The sequence below is a fragment of the Saimiri boliviensis genome, chromosome 6 (genome assembly GCF_048565385.1).
Source record: "Saimiri boliviensis isolate mSaiBol1 chromosome 6, mSaiBol1.pri, whole genome shotgun sequence".
Taxonomy (NCBI): domain Eukaryota; kingdom Metazoa; phylum Chordata; class Mammalia; order Primates; family Cebidae; genus Saimiri; species Saimiri boliviensis.
Window position 1 is genome coordinate 101,014,456 of NC_133454.1, and position 27,481 is coordinate 101,041,936.

General features: G+C 36.5%; 1 protein-coding gene across 1 annotated transcript in view; it reads right to left on the reverse strand.

The window, feature by feature from the left end:
- Positions 1–27,481, reverse strand: part of CCDC73 (coiled-coil domain containing 73) — a 165,443-nt gene that overhangs the window by 77,073 nt on the left and 60,889 nt on the right. The window contains exons 4-9 of the mRNA XM_039471253.2: positions 24,445–24,516; positions 22,386–22,421; positions 21,060–21,134; positions 12,189–12,227; positions 3,514–3,649; positions 3,199–3,278 (exon numbers count right to left, since the gene is read on the reverse strand). Coding sequence (XP_039327187.1) covers positions 3,199–3,278; positions 3,514–3,649; positions 12,189–12,227; positions 21,060–21,134; positions 22,386–22,421; positions 24,445–24,516 — 438 coding nt within the window. The remainder of the gene's footprint in view (positions 1–3,198; positions 3,279–3,513; positions 3,650–12,188; positions 12,228–21,059; positions 21,135–22,385; positions 22,422–24,444; positions 24,517–27,481) is intronic.

Sequence of the window (27,481 nt, forward strand, 5' to 3'; positions counted from 1 at the left end):
CACATTAATTGTACTCTTGAGTAGTTTGCTAAATAGACATAAGACTTTTAAGAGCCAGAAACATGATTATCACCATCCATTCTAATGTTCTGTACTGAGATCTACCTATGCTTTTACTTTCTGATCACTCAGGTGTAAGAATAAAGTTCAAGGAATATATGACCAATTTATTGGCAGTTATAACAGTGAAGACATACATATCACAGTCAATAGGTATTATAAATATTAACAGTCTTTGAACTCTGGCTTAGCATTTAGAAGGTACTGCTATCCAAAATATACAAAGAACTCTGAAAACTCAACAATAAGAAAACAAGTAACCCAGTTAAAAAATGGGCCCAACGCCTGAAGAGACACTTTGACAAAAAATATACACTGACGACAAGTAAGTGTATGAAGATATGTTCAACATCATATGTCATTCGGGAATTGCAAGTCAAAACAAGTTACCACTACACACCCATCAGAATGACCAACATCCAAAACACTGACAACACCAAATGCTAGTAAGGATATGACTGTGAAGGATACCAGTATATTTTTGTATATCAATATATTAAATAACTATAAATTAAGTTGTACATGTGTGAGGACAGGGAGTATACAGCAACTCTGTACTTTCCACTCAGTTTTGCTGTGAACCTAAAAATGCTCTAAAAATAGTTTATTAATTAAAATTAAAAACAGTGAAAGTCTATGTTCATATAAAGGTATAAATGCTTAGAGTTTTGGTATTTCTTTCCTTTTAAAAATAGGATCCTTAGAGTCAAGATGACAACATTGACCCAAATTAGTAGAAATTATTTTTTCCTCAAAATTAATGGTATATCTGAATGATACCATTCTTATTCATTTATCCCTTGAGTCCAAAATACACTACTAAAAAATATAGGTGAGGTTTACAGTGTTGTCTTTGACTGTGAAACAACTTCCTCTGTACTGAATCAACTAGCCTATAGAAAACAGAATTCATAACTCTGGCCTCACTAATGTTATACCCTAAACAAGCATATGTCAGAATCCCAGCAGAAACAGATGGCACACATAAGTTAGGACAACCTGAAGATGGGTTTATTTGCAGAGGCGCAGGCAGGATATAAAGGACCCACAAGGGATGGCGCAAGTTCCATTGACTAGCCACACTGTAGGTGTTACCACCTCTAGACCAAGAGGAGAGGTTACTGGAACCCCAATAAAAGAGAGTATCATATAGATAAGGCCAATTTGAGAGAAGTAGTGATCTTTTGAGGGACATGGCCAGCCTGAAGTTACCTCGGAGGGAAGGAACAGGGGGAATAAATACCCTGATTCACTCTTTCCTCCCTCCCATCTCCTGCCTAGGCTCTCCACTGGCCCAGTTCAACAGGAAGTCAGAAGATATGGAAGCCCATTGATGCAGCCCATATACATAAGCCCTCAAAAGGTAAATATAGATCTAGAGGGACAAACAGAAGATTTTTTTGCATACCAATATGTTAAAGAACTACAAATTAAGTGCATTTTAAACGGTACTCAGTAAATATCACTTCAAAATACCTATGGAGTGCCAGTAAGCATAGGTACTTAATTCTCTCAGAGGTAGAGAGGTAGTCCTAACATGATTCAAAGTGGTATTGATAGAGGGTTTGGAAGGGAGTGGGAAAGGAAAACAGATGTCATTCTCTATAAAAAGAAGAAAGCCTTACGTACTTCTTCCTCTCATCCCAACTCTCTGTGTCATTTGGAATATTTTTAGATGCAAATCATGGAAAACTGAATTGGCCCTAACCAACCTGGCTTAAATAATAATGGGGACTTATTGGCTTGCATAATTTAAATGTCTAGAGGTAGGACAAGATGCAGGGTTGGTTGGTCCAGTTACTCGATAATGTCATCAAAGAACAGGTTTTTTTGTTTTGTTTTGTTTTGTTTTGTGTTTTTTTTTTTTTTGTTTTTTTTTTTGAGACGGAGTTTCGCTCTTGTTGCCCAGGCTGGAGTGCAATGGTGTGATCTCGGCTCACCGCAACCTCCGTCTCCTGGGTTCAGGCAATTCTCCTGCCTCAGCCTCCTGGGTAGCTGGGATTACAGACACACGCCACCATGCCCAGCTAATTTTTTGTATTTTTAGCAGAGACAGGGTTTCACCATGTTGACCAGGATGGTCTCGATCTCTTGACCTCGTGATCCACCCGCCTCGGCCTCCCAAAGTGCTGGGATTACAGGCTTGAGCCACCACGCCCGGCCGAACAGGTTTCTTTATGTCATGCCAGTCTGGCATCCACACTGTCAGGTTCCTAATTTTTGGCTTTTCTCATGGTTGTACGCTGACTGCCAGCCGCAGTAGAGGTTATGTTCTTCCTAGTTTATAACCAGAAGCTAGCTAAAGTCATTTATCCATTCCTGAACCAGCTATGGCCAGAGGAAAGAAATATGTTAGTGATCTTCTGCCAATTTAGGGCTCAGCTTTAAAGCTGAAGACATCAAAATGAAAATCTAGATAAGGTTAGGAAGAAGGCAAGGGGATACTGATGCTCAGTAAGCAACAAATAAATGTTCAGTTCACACCTTCATTCATTATGCTCCAGCCATATCAGACTTTTTTTATTTCCTCAAATATACCAAACTCCTTTCTGCCTCAAGGCTTTTGCACATGCTATTCCATTTGCCTGAAACATTACTGCCTTCCCTCCTCCACCCTCTTACCCCCAATCTAATGAAGTCACCTGTGATATCATCACACCTTTTACTTTTTCTTCAGCTCATTTGTAACAGTTTTATATTATTTAGTCTGTGTAATTATTTGTATTATGTCTAACTCCACCACCAGACTCTAAACTTCATAAAAGTAGAAACATGTTTTATTTTCTTCATAGCTGTATCCTTAGTGCCACATAGCACCCAGTATATAGAAGTCACTCAATAAATACTGAATGAATGGTGCTAATAAGGATGACATACAATAAATCCTTATAAGCTAGTCTTGTCACCATAAAATTGCATGCTACTGGTCACAAGTCAAAGAAATAATATTTTGAATAGATTGCAACAAATTCACTAATTACCTTTACTGGAATCATAACTCAAAATTTATGTATTTGTATTGAAAACATTTTATTTATTCTTCTACCCAAAAATCTACCCAATTCCCCTCTAGTAATAACCCATAAGACTATTTTAGATTATAATTTTTACTTAGTAGTGTGAAACTATCAGTCATACCTTCTTTAAACTGCATATTTCAGCTTCTTGTTTTTTATTTAAAGCTGAAAGTCTTTTGTTTGATTGTATTGCTTCCCGTACTGCAACATGAAAGACACTTAAGAAAGCATTATATTCAATCCATATTTTAAAGAAAGTATCATTAAGATAAACAAGGAAAACAGTAACAATGCAATATATGTTATTTAATTCAGATAGCAGTCATTAACTGCCACGTATTACTGAATATTATCATAGAAATTCAATGTATCCATAGAATAGGTTAATTCAAACATTCTCTACTGAAAATATATATTTAAATAAGATAGCACATACCATTTTGTTCTAACTTTTCATGATTCTCTTTTACCAAACCAAATTGACCTGTTATTGTGGCATAATATTTCTCAATTTCACTCAGTTGCTTATGATGGTCTTCTTTAGCCAGAAGATGTAACTGGACCTTTTGTTCCTATTTTGAAGAGTAATTTAAAATGTTACACATATAACACACACACACACACACACACACACACACACACACCCCAAATATGTAAAAATATATTATAGTAAACAACTGTTATTAACATGCCATAAATGAATGTCATTTAAAAGTACTCTCTGAGTAAACTGTAAGGAGGAAATATTAGTTAGGAAATATTTCTAAATCTATGTAAAACTAAAGTGAACATATTTTTCCTGTAGCAAAATAGTCACTTCAAGTTGTTTCCCTTGTTTGCAATTTCTTTTTCAAAATCTTTTTGTAAAAAAATGTTAATAAACCTAACACTAAAATTGAGGAGAAGATTAAGGCAATACTTTTGGTACTTTAGAAAATATTTTTTCTTTCTCTCAATCGTTTGAATAATCAGGACCTAGCTAGATCACTGTTTTGATTCTTTGCCCTTTCAATTTGCTAGCATAATTTCAATGTGCATTATCAAAATTCAAGTAATTTTTCTGAGACTGATTTTAATTAATATAGCACCTTCTCACTGCACTAAGAAATTAAATGATGAGGCAGGAAGAATGCTTGAGGCCAGGAGTTTGAGACCAGCCTAGGCAACATAGCAAGACCCCATCTCTACAAAAATTAAAAAGTTAGCTTGGCTGGTGGCACATGCCTGTAGTCCTGGCTACTTGGGAGGTTCAGGTGGGAGGATTGCTTGAGGCCAGGAGTTGGAGGCTGCAGTGAGCTTTGTTCACCCACTGAACTCCAGCCCAGGTGACAAAGCAAGACTCCATCTCTAAAAAAGAAAGAAAAATGAAATGGCAAGGATAATATCTCTCAATGATAGGAAGGCAACATAGGATAGTAGATAGTCTACTTAAATTGGAGACATAGTTGCTAAAAATTAAGACTCTACTTATATAATATTATATGAGCCTCCACTGCTTTCAGCTAAAGGAACTAGTCTTATCATACTTAGGAATACAACTTTTAACTCTTAAAAATAAATATTATGTTAATAGAATCAGCAACACTTGTTTATAAAGTTTTTATCTTCACTTGATATTAGCAGAATTATTAATTGGTTTCACAGTTTTCATTCACATTTTTTCCCACAACTGCTTCACCTTCTGTGATGAGCAGTTCTAAACAAAGAACAGTATAGGCCCATCAACTGGCACTCAATAATTGTTTTCCGAATGAACTGTTGTTGTCTTATAGCGTTCTAATAGTAAAAATTTGATTTTGCCTAACCAGTTTCCATTTCCCTTACCTAAAAGCACCACAATTTACTTTGTTGAAATACTTGTTCTTCATGACAACACAGACTAAACTTCACTACAAGATGGACTAAACATTACAACAGGACTAAAATTTGGGGAACCTATTTTTCCCTAATTAAGAGAAGGGCGTGTTATTCAAAACAAACCAATTGGTTTCTACCTTCTTGGAATTTGAACCTTGAGCAAGAAGACTATATAAAACTAAAGAAGTTCAGGTGCGATCCTGTCCAAACTGATAAGACCTCTGTTGTGGGTTCCTACATCCTGCCTCACTAACACTGGAATTACTCTGAATCCCTGTTCATTCTCAAATAATTCTTTATTCTCTGGTTCATTGTCAATGCCTCTCCTACATTTTCTTTTACAGAAGTTAACCAGAGCCATTTCTTATTACTTAAAACCAAAGTACAGGCTGGGCGCGGTGGCCCACACCTGTAATCCAAGAACTTTAGGAGGCTGAGGCAGGTGAATCATGAAGTCAGGAGTTCGTGACCAGCCTGACCAACATGGTATAATCCCATCTCTACTAAAAATACAAAAATTTGCCAGGTGTGGTGGTGTGCACCTGTAATCCCAGCTACTCAGAAGCTGAAGCAGGAGAATCGCTTGAACCTGGGAGGTGGAGGTCACAGTGAGCTGAGATCATGCCGCTGCACTCCAGCCCGGGCAACGAGACTCTGTCACCTCAAAAAACAAACAAACAACAAGAAAAAAAAAACAAAAACCAAAAAACAAAGTCAACGCGAGACTATGTCATCTCAAAAAACAAACAAGAAAGAAAAAAAACAAAGTATAGGCTGGGAGCAGTGGCTCACGCCTATAATCCCAGCACTTTTGGAGGCCAAAGTGGGTGGATCACTTGAGGTCAGGAGTTTGAGACCAGTCTGGCCAACATGGTGAAACCCTGTCTCTGTTAAGAACACAAAAATTAGCCAGGTGTGGTGAGAGGGACCTGTAATCTCAGCTAACTGGGAGGCTGAGGCAGAAGAATTGCTTGAACCCGGGAGGTAGAGGTTGCAGTAAGCTGATACTACGTCACGGCACCCCTGCCTGGGCAATAGAGTGAGACTCCATTAGAGAGGGGAAAGGAGGGGAGAGGTGGGGTGGGAAGAGAAGGGAAAGGGAAGAAGGAAGGAAGAAAAAAGCTAGTCTGCCTATGTTTAAATCTTGTTTCTGCAACTTAGTGTGACCTTAGGTAAATTATTTACCCTATTTTTAGAATGACGTTTATAACAGTATTTCACTCATAGGGTTGCTTTGAGGATAAAATGAATTAATATACATAATGCACTAAAAAACAGAGCTCGTTATATAAAAATCATAATAAAATGCTTTGTTATTATTATTTTTGAGACGGAGTTTTGCTCTTGTTACCCAGGCTGGAGTGCAATGGCGCAATCTCGGCTCACCGCAACCTCTGCCTCCTGGGTACAGGCAATTCTCCTGCCTCAGCCTCCTGAGCAGCTGGGATTACAGGCATGCGCCATCAGGCCCAGCTAATTTTTTATATTTTTTTTTAGTAGAAACGGGGTTTCACTGTGTTGACCAGGATGGTCTCAATCTCTTGACCTCATGATCCACCCGCCGCAGCCTCCCAAAGTGCTGGGATTACAGGCTTGAGCTACCGCGCCCGGTCGCTTTATTATTCTTTAACTGATAAAAGTATCAATAGTTTAGATTAACTTTTATTTAGAATAAGCATGGCCTTTAAAAAATATTCATGAAGGGCTGGGCACGGTGGCTCACGCCTGTAATCCCAGCGCTTTGGGAGGCCAAGGTGGGCAGATCACAAGGTCAACAGTTCGTGACCAGCCTGGCCAACATGGTGAAACCCCATCTCTACCAAAAATACAAAACTTAACCAAATGTGGTAGTGCATGCCTGTAATCCTAGCTACTGGGGAGGTTGAAGCAGGAGAATCACTTGAATCCAGGAGGCAGAGGTTGCTGTGAGCCGAGATTGTGCCACTGCACTCTAGCCTGGGCGAGAGCAAGACTCTGTCACACACACATACAAAACACACACACACACACACACACACACACACACACACACGAAGAACACACATTAAAAGTTGTACTTAACTATATTATCTTGGCAAGTCTAACGGTAGTCTGAACTTTTTCAAAGCTATTTTTTAATGACTTTAAACATGATATTATTGGTAATGATTATATTAGTTGAAAGTTTCTCATGTACATCACCAGGTTTTTCACTGCTTATTTGATTTAATTGTGCAGCAGTTATAACTGCAAACAAGTTGATAAATGTACTTAGTTCTGGAGAGCTTATGTCTACCTGGGTAGTTACTATTATCAGTAATAGTCAATAATAAAGAACCATATGCCTTTCTTCTAAAATACCCCTTAATTTCTGAGAGAATTATATTAGCTCTCAACAGATGTGTAGAAACCGAACACAATGTCACTGAAAACTGGGTTAATGGTATTTTTTCAATTCAAGAAAGTTTTACTTTTTAATTCAAATCAATATGTATGTAGCCTTCATTAGAATACTGTCTACTACATAATACATAATCCCACAAAAGCTTTTTTAACCTTTCAGCTAAAAAGTGATGAATAAAATAGGTAGTCAGTACTTACAAAGGTTAACAATTCTGCTAACTAAAAATGTAGCAAAGATCAAAGAAATTTCATGTACAGAGCTTTATATACATTAGAGTAATTTCTGATATACTCTATTCCAATATTCTTTGTTTGAGCTCAAAATTGAATTCAATGAAAATTGCAGTTTCATTGCATTTATCTGCACGATATAATTCTGATTTTCAAACACATCAGCCTATTCAATGGCCATGACATAAACCATTAAGACTTCTAAATCACATGGACACCTATAGCTAATTAGCCCACATATGCCTATATGAACCTAGTTTACTACCCTGATTTAGTTTTGAAAATTAGATGAAGTTTGCCACTAATTTCATGACTATCAACAAATAGTTTAAATTCTTTGAAAAGCAACAAAAAGTAATTGGTAATAACACCATAGACATGTAAGAATATTTTAAAGAATACAAATAAATTGATTTTTACTATTATTAAAATTTTAATGTATTATGAAGCTATTTTATTGAGATGATTAAGAAATAGTTAAGTACATACTGTTTGATTCTTTTTATCTGCATGAATTGACACCAATTATTTTTCTTTTACAGTTTTACTATCAAATGCAAAGACTTAGTCTACAAAAAAAGTCAGCATTCACTGTTTTCTAAACACATGTAGCACCTCTTTTAAAACTAATCTATGAAAGTCAAGATTAGAGGAAAAATAGCACATCTATAATTATATTTATGTGTACAGTCTAAAAGCTTACTTTAAAGCCTTGCGGCATTTAAAATGGGAATAATGTAAATGTATTTACACACAACTTTTTAGAAATATATTTACCTATTAAAGGCACAGCTTCTCATTTTCCCCTTTTTCTATTTACTTAAGGAGACTGATGTGAAAATTTCTGGAGATAAAATTACTTTCCCTTAAAATGATCAGGTTTGTTAAAAGTAAATTTTAGAGGAAAAGATAACAATCAAAAAATAAATTTAACACATTTACTTCCAATTTTGCAACTAATCTTCTAATTTCTTCAATATGAATCCAAACCAAATCAGTGGAGTTATAAAACTCAATTTCCAAAGAGTTTTAAAACTCCATAAGAAAGGTAAGAGTATTTTTCTTAAGATACTCTTACCTTTTTAGTTGCAAATATAAGGCATACATTACTTTAAAACCTAAAGTCATGCCACTAATATATGTGGAAAGACATATATAACATTTATAATCATGCAGTTACTTCCAGATAAGTATTCAGTTTAAAAATATTCTATTCTGAAAGAAAGTATGTGGTTATTCCTAATCCTATCAAAACCTTCAATATTGAAATGGCTTTAATTTCATAAAGAAAAAAATATTTATTTTTTTTGAGACGGAGTTTCGCTCTTGTTACCCAGGCTGGAGTGCAATGGCACGATCTCAGCTCAAAAAATCTTTCTTATAAGTATTTTATTTGGAGGAAAATGATACACAAAGATAAATACAATGTGACAATGGTTTGATACATTTACTTTCTTCATTAAACTGTATTAGCTACTCAGTTATACAACACAAACACCTATAAATTCAATTAATACCCAACATGGTCATATATATAGTAAACTGAACACAGCAGGAATGATTTGTATCAATGACCAGATTACAATGATGGTAAATGTAATGTTCTAAGATTTCTCCGTAACATGTTTTTATTGCATTATTTTATTGGTAATGACTGATTTCTTTCAAAGGAGAGGTACTTTTAGGGATGGAAAAATCATCTGATTTGTGATTATGTTAATTTACCTCAGAACATATCACCACCTCTAAAAATTAGCTTACTGAATCACAGAAGACAGAAACTTACTAGTAGTTAAGGACTCACCTATAGGAGCTCATAAACTTTAAATTTTCTTTTTTTTCTTTTTTTTTTTTTTTTTTTTTTTTTTTGAGACAGTCTCACTCTATGGCCAGGCTGGAGTACAGTGGCGTGATCCCGGCTCACTGCAACTTCCGTTTTTCAGTTTCAAGCAATTCTCATGCCTCAGCCTCTTGAGTAGCTGGGACTACAAGTACGCACCACCACGCCTGGCTAACTTTTTGTACGTTTAGTAGAGACGGGGTTTCACCATGTTGGCCAGGATGGTCTTGATCTCTTGACCTCATGATCCGCCCGCCTCGGCCTCGCAAAGTGCTGGATTACAGGCATGAGACACTGCACTCAGCCTAAATTTTCTTAATACTATTTTTCAAGTTACTTATTTTAGGACACTAACTTTATCTATTGCTCCCCAAAGTCCTGTCTTCACATTAGTGACTAACTTATTTCCTGTCTTGCACATAGAGCTTAGAATAAAATAAGATTAACTGAATTACTGAATACAGTAGAGCACTTTGAACAAAGAACAAGTCAGCTGGGCACGGTGGCTCATGGCCTGTAATCCCAGCACTTTGGGAGGCTGAGGCAGGTGGATCACAAGGTCAGGAGATCAAGACCATCCTGGCCAACATGGTGAAACCCCCATCTCTACTAAAATACAAAAAATTAGCTGGACATGGTAGTGCATACCTGTAGTCCCAGCTACTGGGGAGGTTGAGGCAGGGGAATCACTTGAACCTAGGAGGCAGAGATTGCAGTGAGCCGAGATCCCACCACTGCATTGCAGCCTGACTACAGAGTGAGACTCCGCCTCAAAAAAAGAACAAGTCATCTAAATTATATAATAATGTAACAAGAATAATGTAAAATTAATACATGTAAGAATGCTTAGAAAAAGGAATACTTCTAACTTTTAAATCTAAAAATAGAAATGATCTGCAAAAATAAATATAAATTATTAAATATATGTATGAATATATAAAACTTTTTAAATTAAGTGATGCAATGCTTTGAACTGTCAGAAGAAAATTATGACTATAACTTAAATGTCATTTTAGTTGGTATAAATGTTGTAATTCACAATAACAAAAAGCTTAGAAGTTACTAAAAACTAGAATAAGTATATACATATTTCCATTTTTTTTAAAGATTCTAAGTATCTGTTTGATGAAATTTTAAAGTGGAATACAAAAACACATTTTATGTTGCCTTTGATCTTTAACTTGTAGCCTTATCTCCCAGGTCAAAGAGCACATTATTCAATTTCACTATATTTTGTGTAAAACCACTGTAGCGTTGAAGATGACTTTCAGTACAAATGTCACGGTACTTAAAGCTAAACCAGAATCTAGTTTTTCAGCTTCTTAATTAAAATCATGGTTTAAAATAGTCTGACAATATTATTTTTATTATTTCCAGTTGAACAGCAACAGAATTTTCACATCTTTTATTCAATCAAGCTTAGCAATCTCTCTATGGTTCTTTTATTTTCTAACACACCAAACAATTTCAAGAAGCAAAATACTTTATGTTTTTGTATGTAATGTCAGAAGGAGTGACAGTTCATTTCTTACTTCTCATATATATAATATATATGCCTTACTCAACAATTAATTTTACTTGCTGTATAGTCTGCTCCAAAGAATGAAGACTGAATAGCATAACCGCACCCAAAAAGCCCTTTGACAATTAAAGAGGATATGGAGAATTTTGCTCAATCAAAAACACAGAAAAAAAAATCCTTCTGAATAAAATAGGGCTAAAAGGGAAAAATATCAAAGTAAATATTCCATAAAATGTTACGCTGTAGAAAACAAAAACATTAGTTTTTTAATGGACTATAAAAGAGGAATGCACAGGAAATAAATACTTGTTGAACAATATAGGATCAATACCATATCCCAAGTGTAGACTGATATTATATCCCAAATACTAGTTTGTATATTTTAATTTTTTAGGCTATAATTAATAATTACATGTTTGCACAAATATCTAGAAAAGATACCATTAAAATAAGAGATTTTAGAGTTTTATTGTTTGTTTTTACTATAAAACCCTAACAGTAATTTGGGAACTGTGTAAAATTTATTTTAAATATACAGGTTGAATATCCCTAATAAGAAATGCTGAGACCAGAAGCATCTTATATTTGGGATATTTTTGGATTTTAGAATATTTGCATTATACCTACCGGTTGAGCATCTCAAATGCAAAAATCTAAAGTCCAAAATACTCCAATGAGCATTTTCTTTGAGTGTCATGTTGACACTCAAAAACTTTCCAATTTTGGGCCGGGCGCGGTGGCTCAAGCCTGTAATCCCAGCACTTTGGGAGGCCAAGGCAGGTGGATCACAAGGTCAAGAGATCGAGACCATCCTGGTCAACATGGTGAAACCCCGTCTCTACTAAAAATACAAAAAAATTAGCTGGGCATGGTGATGCATGCCTGTAATCCCAGCTACCCAGGAGGCTGAGGCAGGAGAATTGCTTGAACCCAGGAGGCGGAGGTTGCGGTGAGCCGACATCGCGCCATTGCACTCCAGCCTGGGTAACAAGAGCGAAAAACAAACAAAAAAAACTTTCCAATTTTGAAGCATTTCAAATTTTGAGTTTTCAGATTTGGAATGCTTAACCTATATAAATACTATATAATCTCAAAATTCATAAAATCATTTACACAACATGTGAAATTGAAAATATCACCTTTAATATTACTGGGGACAGTAATATCCAGTTTCAACTATTAATTTTTTCACTATAAATGTCACATTTATTTACAAAAATACTAATTCCCCTAAGTACTAATCCAGATGGGGAAAAAATAAGTTTTGTAACTTCCTTACCATTTCACTCACTTTCTTCTGTAAAGAGTATTTAGAAACCTTGAAAAATAAGAGGGAAAATTTCATTAAAATACTATAATTATCTACAACGAATTCCTCTGACATCAAAATTACATGCTATAAAATGTGGCATTTATCTTCTATATACCATTATTGATTTATTCAACACAAATTTATGGCACCTACTATATGCTAGATAGTTTTCTAGACTCCTGGAATATAGCAGCGAACAAAACAAAGTCTCTGTCCTTAAGAAACTTACTTTCTAGTAGGGGTGGTGATAGACCAACAAATTTAAGTAAAATGTATGCATGTTAGAGAGTGTTAACCACTAAGACAAAAATAAACCAAGAGAGATAGAAAGAGCAGTCGGGGAGAGTTTGTTACTTCATATTGCTCTTTATTGAGGAAAAGCTTTTAAAAAAACAAGCATAACAACTGTTTTAAACAAACAAATAATCTCACAATCCACAGACAATAGTCATTAACACATTGGTACTACCAGTTTTTGTTTGTTTGTTTGTTTGTTTGTTTTTAAGACAGGGTCACACTCTGTTTACTCAGGCTGGAGTGCACTGGCATGATCACAGCTCACTACAGCCTCAACCTCCTGAGCTCAAGCAATCCTCCTGCTGCCTCAGCCTCCTAAGTAGCTGGGGACTATGGCAGCATGCCACCACACCTGGCTAATTTTTAACATTTTTGGTAGAGACAGGGCCCAACTATGTTGCCCAAGCTGACCTTGAACTCCTGGGCTCAAGAGATCCTCTAGCCTTGCCCTCCCAAAGTGCTGAGATTACAGGTGTAAGCCACCTGGCCCCACTCTGCCAGTTTTTTAAAAACATGCATTTATACTTTAAAAGAGAGTCAGTGGAAAGTGATAATAAATGTCTGTTTTGTAACCTGCATTATGTAATATATAATAAATACCTTTCTGTGGCTAACGTACAATATAACTTTTTAATGGCTACACAGTATTCCATTTTTTAACTTTACCATACATAGTTTACCTAATCACTCATGTTTATAGGTTTACTGAGTTGAGTTCTTTACTATTATGAAATATTCTGAAAGAAACATGCTTGTATCTAGACTTCTGTAGTTATTCTTTTTATTAGGGTAAGTTCCAAAGAAGCAGAATTTCTAAGAGTTGTTAATTTTTATAGGCTTTTAAAGATTGTTATATAAGCCAGCACAGTGGCTCATGTCTGTAATTCCAGCACTTTAGGAGGCTGAGCTGGGTGGACTGCTTGAGCCCAGGAGTTCAAAACCAACAGGGGCAACATGGTGAAAGCCTAAAAACAAACAAAACTTAGCTGAGCATGATGGCGTGTGCCTGTAATCCCAGCTATTTGGGAGGCTAAGGCCAGGATAATTGCTTAAGCCTGGGAGGCGGAGGTTGCAGTGAACTGAGACTGTGCCACTGCACTCCAGCCTGAGCAAAAGAGTGAGACTCTGTCAAAAAAAAAAAAAAAATTTGTTACATAGTCCTCCAGGGTAGTTGACCAAGTTAAGCACCAACTAGCCATGTATGAGTGCTCATTTTCTTAAATCCTACTGTTTTTAAAATTCTAAGCAGAAGTACAACAGCTACTACACATTTCCTGTGAAATAAATTTTTTAGCCTACTGCCATGAATGAGCTGATTATTTTATTTTAATGAATGGGTTCTATATGATCCATTTCTTCCATAAATATTGAATGCATTGATATAGATGTTGTGGATACAATACTGGACCAAAAAAAAAAAACACAAAACACTGCCCAGCTTAAATTCTAGGCAAAACAATAAGCAATATAAGTTAAAATATATGGTATAGTAGATATTGATAGGTGTTAAAGAAAAATAATAAATCAGGGAAGAGGATTACATAGGACAGTCAGGAAACTCCTTTCTGAGATAGCAAATTCTGAGTAAAGACTTGGATAGAAGTAGGAAAGAATATTTCAGCAAATTCCCTAATGTAGGATAAGGCCTGGTGTGTTCAAAGAACAGCAACGAAGTCCATGTGGCTGAAAGGGAGTAAGCAAGGAAAAGAACAGCAGAGTTCAAAGAGGCACAAGGGAAGGCAAGGGGACTCAAATCATTGTAGACCTTGATATATGTGGTAGGGATTTGGTTTTTACAACTAATGATGTGGAAAGCTACTACAGAGTTCTGAGGACAAATAGGACAAAGCCTGACTTAGCTTTTTTTTTTTTTTTTTTTTTTGACAGTCTTGCTCTGTCACCCAGGCTGGAGTGCAGTGGTACGATCTCGGCTCACTGCAGTCTCTGCCTCCTGGGTTCAAGTGATTCTCCTGCCTAAGCCTCCTGAGTAGCTGGGACTACAGGCACATGCCACTATATCTAGCTAATTTTTTGTATTTTTAGTAAAGACAGGTTTTCACCGTGTTAGCCAGGATGGTCTCAATCTCCTGATCTTGTAATCCACCTACCTCAGCCTCCCAAAGTGCTGGGATTAGAGGTGTGCACCGTGCCCCACCCTGACTTAGCTTTTTAAAGACTCATTCTATTGCATTAACATTGGAAGGGAACAGAGGTTGTGGCAAGAAAACCACTTAATAAACTACTGCAATAATCCAGATGAAAGAGGATGATGAAAGAGGACTAGGGTGTTAGTAGCGGATGAAGTAAGAAGTGGTTGGATGCTTGATACACTCTGAAGGGAGAGCCAAAAATAAAAAAGTAACTGGAAAGAGAGAGTTGTCATTAACAAGGGCAGAAAAGATTAAATAAGCCAGTTTTCAGGAGGCGGGATTTTAGAAACTTAGTTTTAAACATGTTGAGTTTGAGATGTCTTTTAGATATTCAATCAGAGAGAGACAGCAAATAGTTAATGTAGGATGGATTTGGGGTTAGGAGATACACATTTAGAAGTCATCTGTATGTAGATCCCATTTTAAAGACATGACCCTGGATGAGATCAGAGTTTTTTTGTTTTGTTTTGTTTTGTTTTTGAGACGGAGTCTCGCTTTGTTGCCCAGGTTGGAATGCAGTGGCGCAATTTCGGCTCACTGCAACCTCTGCCTCCTGGATTCAAACAGTTCTCCTGCCTCAGCCTCCTGAGTAGCTAAGATTACAGGCACATGCCACCACACCAGGATAATTTTGTACTTTTAGTAGAGATGAGGTTTCACCATGTTGGTTAGGCTAGTCTTGAACTCCTAACTTCATAATCTGCCCACCTCGGCCCCCCAAAGTGCTAAGATTACAGGCCTGATTCACCGTGCCCAACTGATCAGAGTACTTTTTAAGGCATTCAGCATAAAAACCAAGGGAAATGGTTGAGGTCATCTAGAAAAATAAGGAAAAATAAAAAGACAAAATTCAGAAGACAATATATTACTCTAATCCTGAATTTATTACCTGCTACCATTAACCAAAGATAAAACTACATCTAGAGCAAATTTACCAAATTATTTCAGGCCACCATTCTTCACACACATTATCACCTCTGCATTTTACTATTTCTCAATTACAGTCTACAGCTATATTTTATCAATACCTCTAGAGCACTGCCCAACTAATAAACTCCCACATAGCTGCATTTCTGACACATAGATTAATCTGAAAATAATATAATTGGATTGACATGCAGTATTTTTATAGATGTTATATTTAATATTTTTGATTATTTAAAAATTGGTTAATATCAGATATAGGCATACTTTTAATGTCAGAACAAAACTATTCTATGCTAATGTATTAACTATAGAAGGCAATTTCAAAATAAAATACAAATGTTTTCCTATTATAGATATCCTTCACTTTATGAAAAATTACAAACAAAGTTAACTGAAAAGCACACTGCTTTAAAGAAAATCTTATTTTACCATTAAATTTATGTTAGTTGGGAATAAAGTCCCCTAAATACTATGTTTAAAACATTTAACCCCCTCCTCTTCTTAAACAGTTCAGCCTTAAGTCCTTTAGGTTAGGTAGAATAAGGTAGGGGTCTGTGGGGAAGTGGTAAGAGGGTTGTGTCTAGAGCACTCCAGAACCGAATAACAGGCCTGAATGTAGAGAAGAGGATTTCCCCATGTACGGAGGGCCATCTACTGTGGGGAGTCAGAAAGTAAGTAAGGTGAGGAGGGTAACCCTGCAAAAGGGCAACCCAGCTGAAGGTATCAGAATCCAAGCAGGAAAAGGAAGACACCCACATAAGGGAAGAGGGGGCAGTGGAATGGTGGACTGGTTACATAACAGGGTGTTTTATAAAGTAAGTCAATGTCTTAGTGATAATGAAAGTCATATTTCTCACTAAAAGAGAAGAAAAGTATAAATACAGAAAGGAAATAAACTAAAACAATCTTTGTGGTTTGGAGTTGTAATTTGCAGTAGTGCAAACTAACGGTTTTCAAAATACATAGATAAAAAAATAACTGTAAGTGTATGTGTATATGTATGTATGTATAAATATAAACATATATTCCCTAGCTCTGTCCACTGAGGGGATCTGAGAATAATGAGACTCCAACAGTAATAATTGTAATAACACTCCGGTCTTGGTTTCTGTATGCCATTTTCTACTAACAAGAACCAGGGCAACATGGAGAAATGGTTTATTCTAGGGCAAGATCAGGTAAAATATAAGGTGATCCTGGTACATCTTATTTTATCTGAAAGCAGTAAAATGCTAAAAGAATAATGATGACATGTCAAAAATACTCAGCAGCCATCTTAAATAGACTCCCACTGGCCAAATGAATAATAATTTGATAAAAATAAATGGTAGTGAAATATTTTAATCCATTGTACAAAGCAGGAAACTATGAGTCTATATTGATATAAATAAATATATTAGAAGTTTGGTCAGAAATGTATTTATATAGCTTCAAAATGCCTCTCCATAAAACACTGTGATTACAAAGGAGAAAAGAATAACTTTACGGTGGAGAAACTTGTCAGATATCACCTTAGTCAAATTATCAAAGTGAACATCACCAACAATAAAACAAATCGAAACCATTAACTATCTGATAGGATTCGATACGAAGAATATGGCATTAATTCTGCAATATTCCTGCCAGATACACGTAAACTGAATCTAACCATGAGGAAACACTGTATAAACAGAAACTGAGGAACATTCTACAGAATAGTGGTCTGTGATCTTCAAGAGTGTCAAAGTTATAAAAATAAACCAAAGACTAGGAAAGAGGTTAAAGGGCTATGACAGCTAAATACAAACATGGGATTCTAAACTGGATCCTTTTGCTATAAAGTACCTTATTGGGACAACTGGATGAAATGAGTCCTGAACATTACAGTTATGTAACAATGTTAACTTCTTGATTTTGATTGCTGGGTTGTGGCTTCACAAAAGAATGTCACTTATTGTAAGAACAATATACTATAGTAATGAGATGACAGAACATCAGTTTGGCAAATTATTCTCAAATCATTCAGGAAAGTAAGATCTTTGTATTGTACTTGCAATATCTCTAAAAGTTTATGATAGTTTCAAAAGAAAAAAACTTAAGTGATTCTTAAAAACACTGTGGAATGAACTAATGTGAAATCTTTGAAAAATATATAGCCTCAATAAAGGAAGTTAATATACAGCTGAAGTTTAAAAGAAAAATAAGAAAACTGTCAGACATCAAACGTAAGACAGGAAACCTATAGTCAGAGTTCTAAGTATGCAAGCTGATGCTTTGGTAATTCAGAAACCCCTACACACAGATACAGGCTTTCATGGCAAGGTCAGGATCTTAATACCCATGTGAGCACAAAGCCAAGAAATCTAGAACTTTAGTATAGAGAAAGAACTCTAGAAGAACAGCTAACTCCAACCAAGGAAGACTAGAAGAACTCAGCCTACCAGCACAACAAAATGTCTTTGCCTAGATCACTGGTCCAAAACCAAAAATTATTCCATGAGAAATAGAAAAACCTAAACTTGTAGTACAAAAGGGTATAAAGTCCTAATAATATACACTCCCTGCATGGTATGTACATCCTAGATGGTAAATTAAGGTAACAACCAGAAACTGTTCTGTGAAACCCATGAGGCTCAGAACAGAAGCAAATGCAGAAGAGCTCTGTAGGAAGACTTCCACAAGTTCATCAAAAAATACTGCCTCCACTAAAGAGGGGCTCACAATTTAAAATTTATGAACCACATTAAAAAGGAAGATTTACAATGAGGGAGCATCAGCAGGCAGCCACTGCAAACAGGAAGTCTTGTACTCACTAATAATTAAAGATAACAGAAGAATCTCAAAGATATCATTAAAAATATTTTTAATGATTAGAGACATAAAAGATAAGAAATATGAGAAAGATATGATACCATAAAAAGGCAGATTTTAAAAAGCACCAAGTAGAACATCTATAAAAGAAAAAGGTCATTATAAAATTAATAACTTAGAATATAAGTTATATGGCAGATAAAACATAGTTGAAGAATTAGTGAACAAAAATATATATCTAAGGAAATTACATAAGATACTGCAAGCTCACAGGCATAAAGAAATAGAAAGTATATAAGATATAGAGACATGAAGGATAGAAGGAGAATATTCAAAATATATCTTCTTTGGAGTTTGAAAGGAGAAAATATAAAGACTTGGTGGGGAAGGTAATACTTGAAGTGATAATGATTTAAATTGCTCTCAAAAAATAAATTAATTTTCATGTCACAAAATAACTCTTAAATTATAAAAAAGAAAACAGACAAATATTTTAGTAATAACAAGGATTATTGTAATTCAATTTAGGAAGCTGTAGGACTGAGAATGCTTTTCAAAAGAATTTCTTAGAGCAGATTTAGGTTCACAGCAAAATCCAGAGGAAGGTACAGAGATATATCATATATTCTTTGGCCCACACATATATAAAACCCCCCATAATTAACATCCCCCACCAGAGGGGTTTGGTTCTGTGCTCCTACCCAAATCTCATGTCAAATTGTAATCCCACATTGTTGGAGGAGGGGCCTGGTGGAGGTGATTGGATAATGGGGGAAGTTTCTAATGGTTAGCACCATCCCCTTAGTGCTGTCTCATGATGGAATTCTTATGAGATCTGGTTGTTTAAAAGCATGTAGCACTTTCTCCTTAGCACTCTCTCTCTCCTGCTCCACCATGGTAAAACATGCTTACTTTCCCTCCCGCCATGATTTTCAGTTTCCTAAGGCCTCCCAGCCATGCTTCCTATATAGGCTGTGGAACTGTAAGTCAATTAAACCTCTTTTCTTATAAATTACTCAGTCTCAGGTAGCTTTTTATAGCAATGTGAAGACAGACTAATACAGGTACATTTGTTACAATTAATGAACCTACACTGGCATCATTATCACCCAAAGTTTACAGCTTACATTAGAATTCACTGTTGGTATTATACAATCTATGGGTTTGGACAAGCATGTGACATGTGTCCACCATTAGAGTATCATACAGAGTATTTTTACTGCCCTAAAAATCTTCCGTACTCTGCCTTTTCATCTCTTCCTCCTTCAACCCCTGGCAACCACTTTTTCTTTCTTTCTTTTTTTTCAGACAAAGTCTCACTCTCGTCCCCCAGGCTGGAGTGCAATGATTTTGGGTCACTACAACCTCCACCTACCAACTTCAAGCAAGTCTCCTGCCTCAGACTCCCAAGTAGCTGGGATGCCCAGCTAATTTTTACATTTTTAGTAGAGACAGGGTTTCACCATGTTGGCCAGGCTGGTCTTGAACTTCCAACTTCAAGTGATCTGCCTGCCTTGGCCTCTCTTTATTCTTTTAATCAAGAGTAGATCCCTTCTTTTTTCATTACACTGAAGTTTTGGTTTGGTTTTACCTTTCAGGTTCAGGGGTACATGTGCAGGTCTGTTATATAGGTAAATTGCATGTCACAGGGGTTGGGTGTATGATTTCATCACCCAGGTAATAGGCACAGAACCCAATAGGTCCTTTTATGATCCTCATCTTCCTCCCATCCTCCACACTCAAGTAGGCCTCAGGGTCTGTTGTTTCCTTTTTTAACACTTAAGTGATTTTAGTCCAGCTTAGATGGCTTATAGAATGTACCACACATTGTGATTGTGTCTAATTGTTTCACCATAATTAGATTTCAAATATTTTTTGCAAGAAAATTACATAGGTGAAGTTCTGTGCTCCTTAATAACAGTGGATCCATGGAAAAGCTGTACCATTAACATTGCTAGACTCAATCACTTGATTAAAGTGGTGACCTTCAGGATCCTACCATAAAAATATATTTTGATCTTTTTAATTAATATTATCTGAAATTGCATGAATATTGTCTTCCCAACAATCATTATTTCATTAGTTACTTCATTTTACTTTTTGTCTTCCCCATTAGACTGTAAGCTTCACAAGGGCAGAGATTTTTGTCTTGTTCATCATTGCTGTATCCTCAAAGCTGAGAAAAGTGTTTGTACATAGTAGATCTTCAATATATATTGAATTAATCCTCATTAAATACTTCTGTATTCTCTATGAGACTATGAAGAACTTAAGGGCAAAGGTAATATTTTCTTAGTTTTTGTATTTGCAGAAAATAAACACAGTACTTAGCACAAAGTAAAAATACAGTTAATGCTATGTTAATTTTTAAGGACCATGAGTAAATCAGTTACAATATATATGCCTTACTCATTTTCCTTATGTATGAAATGTTAAAAATATATCTATTTAACTATATTAATATAAGATATATTAAAAATTATTTTAATTTAAAAAAATAAAATATGGTAAACCAAAATTCCTAATTTGAAACAAGGCTTTTAGGAAAAAGTATTAAATTATGTAATATATTAGATATGAATTTTTATCAGCTTTGCAGCTTACATATCTAATGGAATTTTACTGATACAATGCTAAAATAACTACTACTTTTTAAACAATACTTATTTTTTACCTGTAGTGCTTTTAATGTTTCCTTCAATCCTTCTATTTCTTTTTCTTTTACTTCTGTAGCAAGTTGATATCTTCCCTTTAAGTAAACAACTCTATTTCAGTACTTTCCAATGCAAATGATAATATAAAAGGGTAAAATATAAGAGCTCAAGAGCCAAAATCTCTACTGTAAACCAAATATTTCACAGCCTTTAACCCTGTATCTGTACTACAAATTATATTTCTAGTGATTTCAAAATATCATAAAATTACAATAAGGCCTTTATATGGTTACAATTATCATGAAATAGAATGTCTTATTATAATGACAAATCATTTTATGAGTACAGCATCCTACCTGAGAACTTACAGATATTTTATAATTACTTAATTCATATAACTAGAATAAATATATTCTAATTAATAAGATACAGGTACATTTGTCTAAAGAATATAAAAACATGGGAGAATTTTTTAAACAAGATCTTTGGTTAAAAATAAACTATAAGTGATTATTATTAATGGTATGTTCACTGATAAAATAAAAATATGTATTAACTATTAAATAGCTAGAGAATCTATTTAGTGCCAGATAAACTTCTAGGCTTGTTGGCGCTTTCTACCCTTTGCCAGTTGGTCTGAATTCAGTTGCCAGACATTTCCATTTTTTTTTCTTTTGAGACAGAGTTTTGCTCTGTTGCCCATGCTGGAGTACAGTGGTGTGATCTCGGCTCACTGCAACCTCTGCCTCCAGAGTTTCCTCAGCCTCCTGAATAGCTGGGATTACAGGCGTGTGCCACCACGCCCAGCTATTTTTTGTATTTTCAGTAGAGACAGAGTTTCACCATGTTGGTCAGGCTGGTCTCAAATTCCTGACCTTGTGATCTACCCGCCCCAGCCTCCCAAAGTGCTGGGATTACAGGCATGAGCCACGTCACCTGGCCCATATTTTTTAAAGACAGTAATTACATTGAAAAAGCACTAAAAACATATCATGGTTAATAGAAACACTGCAGTAGAATGGGAAGAACATTAACTTGGAGCCTGAAGAGGTCTGGGTTCTAGTTCCAATTTTGCAACTTCAAAGTGAGACCTTTGGCAAGTCATTTAATCTTGTTAGGCCTCTGTACTCTGAACAGTAAAACGGCAGAAGTGAAGTAACATGACTATCTTGGGTCCTTTCTGTTTCTAAGATTTTAAGCAGTTAACCATCTCCATTAGTTTGTTACTAATGGTCTTTTCTGTTACGGTAAACAATAGATAATAAAAGGCATTTAGCTATGTTTTAGATTATTTTCTAAAAATAAATACTTTTAACAGAGAGAAAATTTTAAAAATTAACAAATACCTTTTCTTCTTCCAGGGCACATATCTTCATTTGCAACTGGTAAACAATTTCAAAAATTAAAATAAAGTAAGGTACACTGTTAACAGTGATCTACACTGGTCACTGACACTAAAACACTTTACACATCTATATTGCTTGAAATGGATATAATGTGAATATGTTACTTTTAGATTCAGAAAATAAAATAATGACATAAAAGGAGAAAAAAGCCAGTCACCAAAGTAAATAAATTATTTGTTTATTTATTTGAGATCAGGTCTTGCCAAGTTGCCCAGTCTGTACTCCAACTCCAGGAATCAAGGGATCCTGCCTGAGCCTCCCAAGTAGCTGGGACTACCGGTGCAGGCCACTACACCCAGCTCAAAATTAACATTAATCACACTGATTAGAGATACCAATTATCCTTGAAAATTTTGTTTTTTCTTCCAGAAGTTTTTTTAAATGTCTAAATATTTTGCCATCTATGCCTAAATAACAGCTTGTATTATTTTCAAAAGTACGGTTTTGTAAATCAACATCCTTTGTATTAGCACTGACAGTATTTATGTTTAAAAATTTTTTTAACTCATGTGTAGCCTAACAAAATATGACCTGTCTTAAAAAAATAATGACTTTTTAAAGGCCAGGCATGGTAGTTCATGCCTGTAATCTCAATACTTTGGGAGGCTGAGGCGAGAGAATTGCTTGAGCCCAAGAGTTTGAGACTGGCCTGGACAATATAGTGAGACTTGTCTTGACAAAAAAACTTTAAAAAAAATTTTTTAAGCACCTGTAGTCCCAGCTACATGGGAGGTGGGAGAATTTGAGCCCTGGGGGTAGAGATTGCAGTGAGCTGAAGAGGTGGGAGGTTTGAGCCCTGGAGGTAGAAATTGCAGTGAGCTGAAATCACGCTATTGCATTCCAGCCTAGGCAACAGGGCAAGACTGTTTCTAAAGAAATAAATAAACAAATAAATAAAATGACGTTTTAAAACAGAAAAACTAATGTACATACACCAAAGGAAGATTATGAAATATTCTCAGCAGCACAAGGGTATTAGGCAAAATTTTCAAGAAATGAAATTTGTATTTAGAACTTATTTTCCCACTCCTCATATTCAAAATCCCTTTCTTACATACACACACACACACACACGAAACAAAAAAACAACCCTAGAGCACTTTCTCCTCTACCCTTCAGATATATCTTGCCCAAAGTCCTTTGTGACAGTCAAGATGTTGAATTGGCCTTTCCTAGAGAATACTATGCTACGCTTTTGGCTTTTGCTTCCTTAACCTTCAATTAAAACTCCCATAATCTTGGTTAGGTCTATCTCATATTAAAGGAAGAAAGGTCTATCATTTGCTTAAACAAATTCATACATCTACACACACTTTTATTATAAAGATGTAGATAGGAAAGGAAAAAGGAAGAAAAAATAATGATGTGAGACAGACATAATGAAACTTTCACAGGATATTTTACATGAGCACATTTTCTAAAACTATTATATTTTCTTACTAGAAACTGAAGAGAAATTTTAGTCAAGAAAAGCTATCAAATTCAAATTAGCTGAAGGTATGTATAGCAATTCATTTCTTGATTTTTTTCTCATTTTTGTACTACTATTTCTTAGCTATTGATAATCAATATTTATGGAGGTTTCAAGTACCTAATAATCATCTTTTCTAATCCTTGACATCTCCCTACTTGCATCTCAGATTTTGATCATAATGTTATCACTCTACTTGGGTAAAAGGGTACTATGGAAGAAGCAAGAGTCTAGGAAGTTCTAATAAAAGAAAGAGGAAAGAAAGAACAAGAACACACACATCCCACTCACCTAAATTATTTAGGACAGATGAAAATATATCTCCATCTCCAAGAAAATAGTTTTCCCAATTTCCCTCCTTAACAAACCCATTCTACTACTTTACATTTATTCTTTTCCTACTTCCCATAATACCTTGTTCTCCTTTTTGTCTGGTGAGTATGGAGAACAGCTTGCCATAATATTCATGGGAGGGCAAGGAAATGCAATATTTAAAATGGTAGTGTTTGTCTATCCTTAGAAAATTACCTGCTTTTTAAAAACTGCCATGGCTTCCTTGTGTTGCTTTGCCAGTGTTTCCTTTTGATTCTGAAGAGTCTCCTGTTTTAAAAATTATGACAAGTTAAAACACAAATTCTATTAACTCTCTTTCAGCTTTAAATCTTAAGTGGGTTCACAAGTTAAAGTTAACCATACTTTTTATATGTATTATTTTGGGCTCCTGGAATGCAACTTTAAACCATTTTATGATTTTTTTTTTTTAAGATAGGGTCTCTGTTGCCTAGGCTGGAATGCAGTGGCACAATCACAGCTCACCGCAGTCTCGACCTTCTGCAGCTCAGATGATTCTCCTGCCTCAGATTGTCCAGTAGCTTGGATTACAGATGTCTGCCACCATGCCCAGCTAATTTTTGTAATTTTTGTAGAGATGGGGTTTTGCCATGTTGCCCAGGCTAGTCTCAAACTCCTGGACTAAAGCAATCCACCCACTTCAGCCTCCCAAAATACTGGGATTACAGGTATGAGCCACCACACCTGGCCCAATTTTATAATTTTTTTAATTGTCATAGAATCATCACAAAAAAATTTTGCTTCCTATTGCTATTTTCATGAAAAAAACACATTGCTTCTAAAATTTTTAAGCTTTGGACATTGATTGCTCCAAAGCTTTTTTCAAGAAAATATATTTTAACAAAAAGTTACTCAAATTAACAAATCAGCAGTCCTAGTATACAAGTAAACTATTGTCTTAGGGTTTCCAAACAACAACAACCAGTTTTATCATCTAAGCAAAATGCTTACCTGGCAATATATACACCTTTAAGTTCATTGGAATAATTTTTTACAAACCAAAACTACCACAGAGAATTTCTGAAAAAAGTCCACATATGTAATTCAATTTATTTTTTTCCCCCTTCTCTCACCTTTGGTCGAAGTTGCATGTTCTGTTCTTTCTATTCCAGATGACTTTAACATTCTTCTTCTATTTTTATTAAAGTTAATTCTCATCATTTAAAAATTAGGTCTAAAAGTGGCAACCACTTTCAAATTTTTCCACTGTTTGCTTCATATTTCTAAATAATACATTGAGTTAGCAACTTAAAAAGTCTACCTTTTGACCTCTTATTGATGGTGGCAGTGGCCCATCTAGAGCTGTCATTGAGAGGACACCAGCTGCAACAAGGGAGGTGCAGCCAGGGCTATGACTCTGTGAAGTCAGTGGGGGCTGGGAACAGGTGATCCCAGCAGGGGCCCTGCACTCTACTAAGTTGGCAAGGCAGGAGACTGTGCTCCCAGGTGCAGTTACAGCTGCCCAACTACAGCTCTAAACCTAGGTATCCCTGCACTTTGCATTCTTGGTGTGGGGGCAGGGGGAAGGAAGGTGCCTTGAAGCTATAGTTGGAAGCACCTGTTTCCACTCCCTGGCCTCTCCCTGTTCTCCATGTCTGCTCCACTATGGAGCAAAGTTGTGGACATGTTCTGATAGCCAAGCCTGGGCAATGCTGCAATCAAGACAGGTATGTGTACACTCTGGGCAGCACTGACATGCCAGACCCTGGCTGCCTTGGCCCCCTCTGAAAGCTGATTCTGAGGGTGAAACTTAGGACACCAATGAGCATGGGAGGGAGGCCAGAGGGCTGAGGGTGGCTCGGCACGGGTCTGCTGGTGCCCCTCCAAATGGATAGCCTGGGCACTACCAATGGCATGTTGATGGCAACAGGAGGTACCCCTAGGCAGGAAAGGTCATCAGTGAAACCCCACCTTCAAGCCTAAAGCCTGGGGGTCAGGGCTGCCAGTTCTGGGTGAAGTGGTGGCAGAGGAGTGAGAACTTCCTTGATGTCTTTGGCCAATCAAGTGGTATTTTTCTGGACCTACCCATGGACCAATCAGTACACACTTCCTCCACTATAAGCCCATAAAAACCCCGGACTCAGCCAGACTCAGACACTCATCTGACTATCTGCCTGCAGATAGGAGCTGCCCACTTCAGGTCTCCTCTCCACTCAGAGCTGTTTGGTCATCCAATAAAGCTCTTCTCTGCCTTGCTCACCCTCCAGTTGTCAGTATAACCTCATTTTTCCTAGATGTGGGATAAGAACTCAGAACCCACCAAACGGCAGAAGCAAAAGAAGCTGTAGCACTTTCCTGGTGGGCTTACCAAGCTGCAAGTCGCAGCTAAAGGAAGGAGCTGTAATGCTATAGGTCTCCCAGAATCTGCCAGTGCTGGGTGGCCACACCATGCAAGTGGAAACAGCGATGGGGCTAGGCCAGCCCAGGAGCCATGGGCTGGAGCAGGGCAGAGGGACAGAAAGAGCTTTGACACAAACAGGCTAAAACACACCCCACTACTTGCCACGCTGCAGGTGACGAGAGGAAGAGAAAAGCTGCAGCCCTCTGGAAGCCCATACCTCAGGGCTCCCCAAGCAAGAGGTATGACCAGTGGTAACACCCTCTTTGGGGCTCCATGGTTCCTGGTGTCTCTAAGCTTTTGCATACCACCACATTCCCTTCATCCAGATACTGGTGCCTGCAGTGGAAGCTGCTTGTAGTATGTCTGTCCAGTTGCAGCCTCACACAGAGCTGGCACTGTGCTGGCACCTGGAGCTGCCTGTCCTGCCACAGCAGCCAGTATGCCTGGCTGTGCACAGTGGCTGGACCCCAGGTTTGCTCATTCATAAACCCCTTGCCACCATGTTCCTGGCTCACTCTTGGTAGGAGTGGAATCCGGGCCAGTAGTGTGAGCTGAGTGCAGCCTGCCAGACCAAGTGAACAGAACAAGTCCAGCAGGTGCAAGCAGAACTCAAGCAGAGGCACCGCAAGCCACAGAGGTTTCTGGCTTGTAATGTGACACCCAAAGAATCCTTTGACACTATTATGATACTTGAAAGTTTAACTTTCTTACATAACTATTATCCCACACCTCCCTCCCTATTCTTCCAACAGAGTTATATCAAAATTGTGGCTTACACTAATGGTATTTACACTGTTATGATTATGTAATTATTATTCAATATTGAGCCATATAGTATGTCATGATTAATTTTTATTCTCACACAACTTTTTC